Raw genomic sequence first — 10,625 nt, 5'->3', positions numbered from 1 at the left:
TATTTTATTGATGTAGTTGGTAATAATAATAGCGTTATATTTACGATGTCATCACATTATTACCTGACTTACCCTCATTGCGTTATGCAAAAAAAGAACACAATCGGTACCATTTTTAAGGTCTTCGGTTTGACGCGACCTGGAATCGATCTCATATCTACCAGCACAAGAGCCAAAGGATAAACCAGTTTGCCACCCAGCTTGTACAGATGCGGTTAGTGACTGAGGTAGCCTATTCTGCTTGTTTCTGTTTAGTTTTATGTTGGCTTTTCATTTTTTTAGTTTCTTTTATAACGTCTGTATACGTTTGTAAATAGCCTATGAGAAGAGAAACAGTCACTTTACTATACTGGTGACCAGGGGCGTAGTCAGAAAGTGTCAAAGGGGGCAGTTGCTCCTCCCCTTTGTATTGGTATTAGCCTACTCCAGATCATTTTGAGGCTATCAAACAGCTGCTCACTGCTAAGTTTATAAACCAATTGTTATTTAGCCTCATACCAAACAACAACAGTACATTAAATTGCATATCGTATGCATAAGTAGGTTAGCAATTTGTAGGATCAAGGCATAAAAATTCAAATATTTCTGCTGCAATTTCAAAGACGCAACATGGCGGAAATGAGCTCTACCCAATCACAATCAATGGCTCAGAAGAAAAACTATGGCGCACTTCAAGTTTTAGCAAAACAGGTTGAGCAGTTACAAAAAGATAAAAAGAAAAACCTACAAAATGTTGATCAAGAGGCATTAGATGTTCATAAATTTTTAGGTAAGTTTCATTTGTAACTCTATATTTAGAAATATTTAGCACAAAAAAACAACTAGGCCTGCTCTTTTTACTTTACTATTCCTCTAAATGTCGTATGTTACATTTTGTGAAATTTTTCTTTTACTAAAGAGCAACATGTTGGCTGTAGTGAAACATTGTTTTTAGGAGTCAGAACATTTTCAAGTGGCAGGCTATTATATCCATTACATTAGGAAACATGACAAGCAAATAGTAGGTTGAGCGGAGTTTTCTTTGCAGCAGCACTGCGGACAGTGCTTACTTCCTAAACATAAAAATGTTGGGTACCCTAAATTTCTGTTTCGGTTACAAAATAACAGGATTTGATATAAAATTTGCAAGATTTGCCAATAAATTATCGCCGATAATGCCCATCACTGCCTACAGGATATCAGTTTTTTCAATAATCACTTCTTAAATGTAATAGAGACAGAGAGAAATTTCCTTAACTTTTACCTAGCAAAGTATAAAAAGCACGCCGTTCAAGTTTCTGGCTTTGTTGTATGGCGCTAGTACTTCAAGCCGGTCGCAACTTTATGTGTTTAGAGCAGGTCGGTAGAAAGAAACCGAACCCAGAATCCTGCATTCAACTTAAATTAATTATTGTAGTTTGGGCCATATGTGCCGGCCATGGCTACCTGGAGATGCGGCCTGATTTGTCACATTTTGCAGATTTTGATTACAGCTCCTGCTAGTGCTTGACTGACATTTTTTGAGATGTTTTTACTTTTTGCGGTTTCCTAATAACATAAAACTTTTTTGTTGCCTTAGGGAAGCAGTAGCAAATGAGAAAAAGTAAGTTGAAAAACGCAAAATTAGACTGTTATTGAAAATTAACAGTCTGACTAAAATCTTCGAAATCAAATTTTCTTTGTTTTTCAACATGTGAGGATGTTAAAACCTATTGTGTCATCTGGGGAAAAGAATAAAGAAAGCGTAAAAATCTAATATTTAGAAAAATTTATTTAAACGTTCGCCCAAAGTTAGAAAAACCTGGAAATTTCTGCCAAATGTGACAAATCAGGCCGTACCTTTAGGTGGCCATGTGCCGGCCTAAAATAAAGTTCCAACTTACAATTTTTGTTTACATTTACAAGCTTCAACTTTGAACGGGTCCTTTTTTATTGCATTAAGATCAAATCAGTGTCAGCACTGGGAACAGTTTCACTTATGAAGAAGTCTTTCCTGGACAAACCAGACGCCGGAAAACCATGGGTGACATGACCTCTGACAACTACAGGCCCACAAGAAGTTCTGTTGTACGAATGGAGGTAAAATGGCAACTCATTTCTGTTCAACTAAAACTAAGCAATAACATTTAATAGTAAGAACTAAAAACGATATATTAATATTGACATCGTCATATTTTATATCGCTTTTGAACTGCTGAGGTTTTTGGAGATTACTATACTTTTTTATTTTAGGTCATAGGCTATTAATGATCTTACAATGATTTACTAGAGATTTTGTAAATGACTTTTGTTTGTCAATGTGAATCATTTCTAGGTGCATGGCTTTTAGCTTATCATGAATGCAGGGGTTGCAATATTGTTATCACTATTGAATTAATTTTTGTAAAACATTTTGTCGAACTACACACGATTTTAGAAAAATCTTCATCAAGATTATCATGTGTTTGTCTATCTACGGTAGGCTATGTTATTTTCGGATGAAATAATTTTCTGCAGACAAGAGAAATGTATCAACAAATGTCACATAGGCCTACTGTAGATCAATGTTGGCCGATGTAAGAAAGGAATTGCCCACTGACCACTAAACCAGATATTGGAAGATAAAAACTTCAAAATGTGTTTGTCCATAGCAAAAGTCTATAGCAAATTTGTCCATAGCAAGTTATTTCGATACCACTGCTAGTCTTCAAACAATGAGACTGCCTTCGAGTGTTCACACATGCTGATGGCATTGTGTATGTTGCAGGTGCAGTTACGCAAGTCATTGGCTGAAGCAAGATTCAAGGCAAAAAGTGAAGATTTCTTTCGTCGATGGAACGAAGTTTTTGAGCGTGATCTTGATTTGGACGACTGGGTAGCTGGTAGAAAAAGTGAAATAACAGAAAAAAGTGTCCACTTTTAAAAGACAACCGAAGCAATACAAGTGAAACAAGATTTTTTATTTGGTTGACCAGCAGCATTCAACGGACCACAGGCTACCCGCAACAATGGTAAAAATAGTTTTACGAGACACACGCCGTTTCAAATAACAGACAAACTAGTTAAGTATAATAACCTTTGGGATGGTTGGACAATTTTGTAGCAGTTGCAAAAAGAGCAAAAAAAACATGAAAGCTTCACTTACACTTCAGGGAAAAGACTATGAATGAATGCTGCTGTAACAGCACAAACAATGTGATCAAATTAAGGTGAAAAGTAACTTTTTTAGAAAGAAAGCTTTTTTACTTTATATATGCCAAATACGAATTCAAAGCGTTTCTATAATCTAAAAAAGCAATGTTATTTTTTACATCGTGGACAGGCAAAACAAAAAAGAGTGGCCCAAACGGCGATCTGGTTCACTGCGTTATCTGGCTCGCTAACAATTCTGCAAATAAGTTACTACTATCAGCATATCAACGGAAGCAAAGATATCTACAGCAAAGGAATTAGCAGCAAATAATGTTTTTTTTTTATCATATGAGAACTTTTAATTTCAAACTGCTGTGGCCCGCAGCCATAAAGACGTTTCCATCATTTCCCGTGTGCTTGCTGCATTATGCTTTTAAAATGTTACATCATGCGTCGTTTGATAACTTTTAAACTAGTTCATATTTATTGATGTTTTCCTATTGTTGTTTAATAACCGTGCCTGTTTTGGCTTGCAACATTAGTTTTTGAAATGTACAATGAGATTTTGTTTGATTAGTTTGCTTATTTTAAATTCAAGTTTAAGAATATTTACGCAAAAAGGTGTTTGAACGACGTCATCCTTTTGAAACGTATCTTTTGTATTAGAAAACTCTTGAAAATAAAAACGTTCTTGCCTACTCTCAATGAAAGTTTTTATCGGCTTGTTTTGTGGGAAGTCTATCAGCGACACTTTTGTGAAACGTTTTTAAAATACGATTCAGAACAATCGTTTTGTATGAAAAAAAGGAAAAAGTACAATGCAATTTCTTAAAACTAAATGTTTACGCTACGGATTTCTTAGATTAGTCTTTCACACAATTTAAGCAAAAATATAGTTTAAATAACATAATATACATTTTTCTGGTGCACACTAAGCTGAACTATCACAAGATATACTGTAATAAGGTGAACAGACTCGTTCAATTTTAAAAATATAGTTTATTGCTAATTTCGTAAGTGTCATATTTATGTTTTCTTTGTTCATGATTGCTCCTATCTGTTCACGTAAACAAATTGAATAGAAAAAGCGATTATTGGTTTCTTGGTATTGGCCAATATGTAGTACCGTGATATACATTTTAAGCTGCATCTCTACACTGCATAGTGAGGGTCGAAAGTTATCAGCTTAATACCTAAAGCGACTCTTTAGTAAGTGAAATTTACATGTAGATCAAACTTCATCATCATAAGAACTTTCTTATGATTCCAATAAAGATGAAACAGCCTGTTAGGGTTTTTAGTGAAACCGTATTTGATGTAATTCGATCGTCTTTGCTTTTTTGCTTGACATTGAGCACTTTTTTGTAATAGTAGCAGTGATAGTATTCCTTGCGTAGATTAATATATGTAGGCTTGGTATAATATTCTACACCCGTGTCAGACTGTGTTACTACTAACCAGTTATGCAACCTCGGCCTGGAACCTCGGCCTGGAACCTCGGCCTCACTGTACCTGCTTCTGCACTGGATGGTTTATTCCATTTTAGATTAAATTTAGAATATTACTTGGAACATGTTTGCCAAAAAAAAAAACATTCTGTTGCATCTATTATTAAACTTTCTATCTCTATCGAAGAAAACAAACAAACAATTGTTTACAAACATTTCTTGTTAATGTTAGCCATATAATCAAAAATAAATTAAATAAAGAAATTTTTATTTGAAACGTGTTCAAGTCAGCAATACTCCTTTTGACTTTTTTAAGCCCAAGAGAATGCACTTAGAACGCTCAAACTAAATCTTTTTTCTAAAGTTTTTCCAATCAACCTTATCCCCTGATTATAATCGCCGATTACTGATCCACCAATAAATTTCGTGCAAACTGGTTCTCAATCAACTAATAAGACGACTAACGTAGCTGGCAGCTTAAAAGGTCTGCTGTTGATGCATCTAACCCTAAATCATTTTGGATTCGTCATTATTGAATCACATTTAAAGTAGTAGGCAATGAGTTCTTACCCCCCTACGATTATACCACAATTAGGCTAACTTAATAACACTTTTTTCTTCTAATGGTCGACACCTTTTCTGTAACAAGAAGGAAGAAGGAAATCTTCTTTAAAAGTGATTCATTCATAGCTTGTCACGCCAGTGTCGGAGCCAGGTAAGAGCATTGTTTGTGATGTTTTTGGGGTCGTTGTCATCACATGAAGGGCTAAGGGAGCAGTTTAAAAGTGATAAATTTCATTTATTCTCATTTTTAGTTAGATTCTTAGAGCGTAAAGTGAAATTTCACAATTCACAACAACAATGAAAATAATGCGCATGCGATGCAAGAAATGTGCTAGCTTCTGTTTCACGTTTATCATCACTATCCGTTTCACCTTTCATCATTGAACTGCTATGGCAAGTTTAACGAAAAACAGTCTTCCGTATTGTGTAAGCAGTGCTGTATTTGTAAAAAAAGCACAGGGTATACTGTCAGATTTGCCAAAATGATAAATAATACACAACTTGCAAAATACTAATCTTTATTCTACCATAACATGAATTATCAACATCAAAATTGGACAAGAGGTACAAAAGTATTTATTTTTGGAAAACCAGAGGGCATACAATTTGTTGCTCGAAAAAGCAGAGAGCATACTGCTTAGGCCTATACCGCGGTATACCCTCGAATACAGCACGGTGTGTAAGCATATGCATCTTGTTTGCATTTTCTTTACCTATTTAGCCTACGGTTTTAATTTGTGCAAGTCTGTCATGAAATCGTAAATAAAGCTTTGTTTAGCGCAGGGCTATTCAACTGGCGGACCGCGGTCCGAATCCGGACCTTCTGGGTGTTGAAGGTAGACCTCGGGCTTCTGGAAGAATAACCTCATTGCCACATTTTAGGCCTCTTTAAACAGATTTCCATTAGGGAAAAGCAATTTTTGCAATGATTATCCAAGGAGCTAGGGGCTTCACCCCAAACTCCCCAACGCTTTGCCATCTTCTCTGATGTGCGATCCACACAGCTAGACTACAAAGAAACACAATACATTTTTTCCTTTTTTATTTCTCTGTTTGTGTCAGACAAAAATCCAAGTCGTGTTACACACTACCTGAAAAGTGTTTCGGTGCTCGTAGGCTACTGGTTGTTTAATTTTCGTGGTTGCATATGAAATATTCACCGGACTGCAAAAATATTCAACTTGTCAAAATGGACCTTTGCTAACATTAGTTGAGTAGCCCTTGTTTAGCGGATCCAATCAGGCTAGTTTCACTTATTTTGCATTAATGGAAGGTCGAAAACGGAGACCGGAGAAACGGAGACCCGAGAAAACGGAGAAATGGAGACCGGAGCGGAGGAACGGAGAAAACGGAACGAAGAAACGGAGCGGAGGAACGGAGAACACGGAGAAACGAAGACCGGTAGGTCGAAACGGTGTGTACTGTCTGCAGTTATGGACGCTCTTGGCTTACGCCGATTGAGCACTTTACTGGAGAGACCTTGCTGTGCATTGCGCAGAGCTCACTGCTTGCAGTCATATCCTATCCTAGAGTTACAAGACTAGCTCACTTCGTGAAGGTGCATAATCTGCCTTATTCAATGGACAATGTAAAACAAACTATAGCTGATTGCAGAATAGGCTATGTAGTGAGCTGAAACCTCGTTTTCACAGCCCAGACGCACGGCACCTGGTGAAAGCAACGCAACCATTCGAAAGTTTGAGCATAGATTTTAAAGGACCTCTCCCACCTCGTAATCGCAACAAATATTTCTTGTGTGTTATCGATGAATTTTCTAGGTTTCCATTTGCTATAGCCTACCCACTAGGGTACCAGTATGACCACTGAAAGTGTGATCGAAGCGTTAACTTCATTGTTTACCGTTTTTGGAATGCCTGGTTACATACATTCTGATCGAGGGTCTTCTTTCATGAGTCAAGAACTAAAACAGTTTTAGTTGGAAAGAGGAGTAGCCACAAGTAGAACCACGCCGTACAATCCTGCCGGTAACGGACAAGTCGAGAGATGCAATGACGTTATTTAGAAAGGTATTCAACTAGTCTTAAAGTCGAAACGCTTACCTACTGAGTGCTGGCAGGATGTACTGCCTGATGTCCTACATTCGATGCCTCCTAGTCTTATGTCTTATGCACATAAGATCCCTCTTAGTCTTATGCACAGATAACGTCACTCCACATGAGAGACTTTTTAACTTTGTTCGCAGATCTATAAGTGGATATTCAATGCCTACAAGGTTGTCGACTCCGGGCCCGGTGCTTCTTAAACGCTATGTACGAAAGTCTAAAAACGACCCGTTAGTTGATGAAGTACAACTCATTGAAGCTAATTCACATTATGCTCGTTTAGAATATCCAGATGGACGAACCTCAACAGTAGCTACAAAGCATTTAGCACCGTATGGAGGATCTTCCGAAAAACTGGAGATAATACTCAATTGTGACAAAGTGTGTGGTCCAGATGATGAAGATGACCAATGAAAAAAAATACTACCAGTAGTAGGGGAGACCGGGGAGAGATGTTACAGGGGTGGGTTGTTACACTCCCTTTAATTTATTAATTATATTATTCCAACCGCTGAAATTAAGTTTATTGGTTCAGACGCTTGTTTTCTCTTTCCAAACAAAGTTTCAGCTGTTTTGAAAGGTGTATTAGCAAATTATTTATGAAAAGTGGTTTGGGGGTATCAAAAGTAAATTTTTACATTGTCAAAGAAAATGTGATTTCTATAAAGAGAGGAGTGATATCCTTTTGGTTTCAAAGTTACTGTAGGCTTCAAGAGCTGTAGCTTAGATTAATTAAAAATATTTTGGAGCTGATTATCAAATGTTTGACATATCTAGACATTATTCAGTCAACCTCCATAGGGGTGAGTTGTTACAAGGTGTAACATCTCTCCCCTACCAGAAAATTTACTTGATTTGGTATTTAAATAATAAATTTTTCAAGTTTTAAATTGCTCAAGCAGTTAAATTATGCGCCACTTCATCTTCTGTGGAAGGTAGCCTACTAGTGCAGCATCTGAAATGCCTTAAACTGCAGCAGCATGTGTTGAATTGGAGGATTTACCTGAAGGCATAACAGCATCTCGGGTTTCAATTCGGCCCTTTCCGAAAGCCCCAGCAAGAGTAGGTAAACATACTTCTCGAAAACGTTATTCTGCTGTTGTTACTTCTACTCCCGAAAAAAAGAAAATAGAAGATGCCTTCATTATCAGAGAAGCTAAAAAGACTGGCCACAACAAACAAGCCAAGCGAAACCTTTTGAAGAAGAATTGCAGCCAAAAATCAAAGGAGTGGTTCTGCATGGTGTGTGATGATTCATACTCAAACTCTGCATCAGGAGAAACATGGATTCAGTGTGTACACTGCAAAGACTGGTCTCATGAAGCTTGCACTGACTTTGAAAAGCAAAATGTCTGTGAAAACTGCAATGAGTAGTTGGGTAGAGATTGTGTGTTTGTTACACCCAGTTATAATGGATTGTGTTTGGTGATGTTGTTGCTTGTTTGTTCTTGTTTTTTTTCAATTAAACTTGGGTGTTCAATAAATTCTGACAGACTTTGTTAAATATGCCATCAGTTTTAGATGTTTTCTCTTAAAAGTAGACTTCTTAGTTATAAAAAATAGCTGATACCAGTCTAAAAAAAAAACTAACATCTCACCTCATACTATGTAACATCTCACCCCGATACTGGGGTGAGATGTTACAACTGACTCATAGGTATGTAAATGCAAATATTTTTTTTAAAGCTCAATTTAAAAAATAATTAAAGTTGCGATTATAACAACCAGTCATGTGGCAATAGTGTATTAAATTTGCAGCAACTTTGCGCAAATAGTAGGAAAGAAATCTTACATTTACTGAAAACTGTAACAACCCTCCCCGGTCTCTCCTAAGTACGGTAGTAAAGTCGCCGAACAAACTGACTTCACCAAAACTCCTCCAAAAGCATCGGAATGGAATAATAGGCTACACCGGTTTTGTCTGAAGAAGCTGTCGCTCCAATTACTGATACACGGCCTGGAACTGTTACGGACGATATAACAAAAGGGCGAAATGTTGTCGCACCAGAAACATTACGTCGATCTACTCATGAACGACGTCCCGAACACCATAGTAGACGTCCGTACCTTGTGTAGGCTATATACCGGGGATGGAGGAATCATTTTAAAAGTAAGTAGGCCCAGAGGCGCAGCAAAGTCAATCCAACTAGGCCTACTGGGGGGCTACGCCCCCCAGACCCCCCTTAGCATTGCTGCATTCCAAATAGGCTACTTTGCATCAGTTATACATTGAGTTTTCATGATTGCCTTTCGTACCAACAAGCGAAAAGTTTCCATTTTTGGGCCCAATTTGGCCAAAACATTTACAAAATTGTTAAATTACTTTATAGTGATAAAGCTTTGGTAGAGAGTTTGCTTTGTTGAACCATAGAGAAATAAAACATAGTAACCTTAGCGGGTTTAACATACTTTAATACACACAAAAAAATATAACATAATTAAAGTAAACTCAAACGTTTTCGACACGTAGGCTACGTGTGTCCTCATGCGCATATGTAACAGCCGCAGCACCAATATGCAAATATAATACTGGCATCAACAGTGCACAGCTAATTACCACAAAGTTTCAATACCAGGAATACCGGTACTGGTATATACACATATTTAACACTTAGAAAAGTTATCCGGGAGTAACAACCTGCAGTATTATGTGCATACATAACAGCTGCACCACCAGTATACAAATATAATAGGCCTAATGATATCAAACAACAACAAGGTTCCTTCAACTGTCACTATATAGGTGACTGCTACTGTACGGTATTACACTTGAAATATTTTCCTAAAAAAGTTAATAATACGATCATTGAAAGCAATAAGTTCTTGGCAAATTGAGGTGCGATCAACCTGATCGATCAAGTTTTTGTGAATGTGTTCAACTGTTCATCCTATATGGTTCAAGTGCTTTTGGGTTAATCTGCTTTTTAAGTAATTTTTCACCAGTCTGTGGCATGAAAAAGACCTTTTTGCAGTAGCATTAAACACAGGGATTTTCAGGTAACACTGTATCAGTTGTGATAGATTTATGTAAATGTTTTATCTATTTTAACAGCTTGAGTTCGTATTTGAGAGAATTAACATCAATATCCCCATCTAGCCTGGTTTAAGTGCCTTCTTTTAGAGATAAAGTTGCTGCATCCTCTTTCCTTGCTGCAGCTAAAATTACTTTCTCTATATCACAATAAACTGCAAGTTATCTTGGTCAACTCTTTGGCTACCTTTTCAAAAATATTTGGCTTTCAAAAGTGGGTGGGCCAGGCCCACCCAGAAAATAAAGTAGGTGAGCCCAGGCCCACGAGGTTCCTCCATCCCTGCTATACTGTATACTATTATTAAAACAATCTTTCTCTCAATAGGCTAAACTACACTTTGTAACAGTAGACATTTAGTAAGCTCTTAAACTGAGTAGGCTAACTGACGACATCCAAAATGGCTCTCTGTGACCATTGTGCATTTGCAG

The 10,625-nt window shown here is 37.1% G+C and overlaps 1 protein-coding gene across 1 annotated transcript; it reads left to right on the top strand.

Annotated features, from left to right (window-relative positions):
• Positions 1-553: 553 nt before the first annotated feature.
• Positions 554-4,571, top strand: LOC145785746 (uncharacterized). Its single transcript, XM_082597454.1, has 3 exons — positions 554-769; positions 1,922-2,058; positions 2,726-4,571. Exons 1-3 carry the CDS (start codon positions 610-612, stop codon positions 2,879-2,881), a joined length of 453 nt encoding a protein of 150 aa, XP_082453580.1. The 5' UTR covers positions 554-609; the 3' UTR covers positions 2,882-4,571.
• Positions 4,572-10,625: the final 6,054 nt, after the last annotated feature.

Source organism: Aplidium turbinatum, chromosome 16 (genome assembly GCF_918807975.1).
Source record: "Aplidium turbinatum chromosome 16, kaAplTurb1.1, whole genome shotgun sequence".
Taxonomy (NCBI): Eukaryota; Metazoa; Chordata; class Ascidiacea; order Aplousobranchia; family Polyclinidae; genus Aplidium; species Aplidium turbinatum.
Note: the sequence above shows the minus strand (reverse complement) of the source record. Positions and strands in the feature narration are given on the sequence as shown.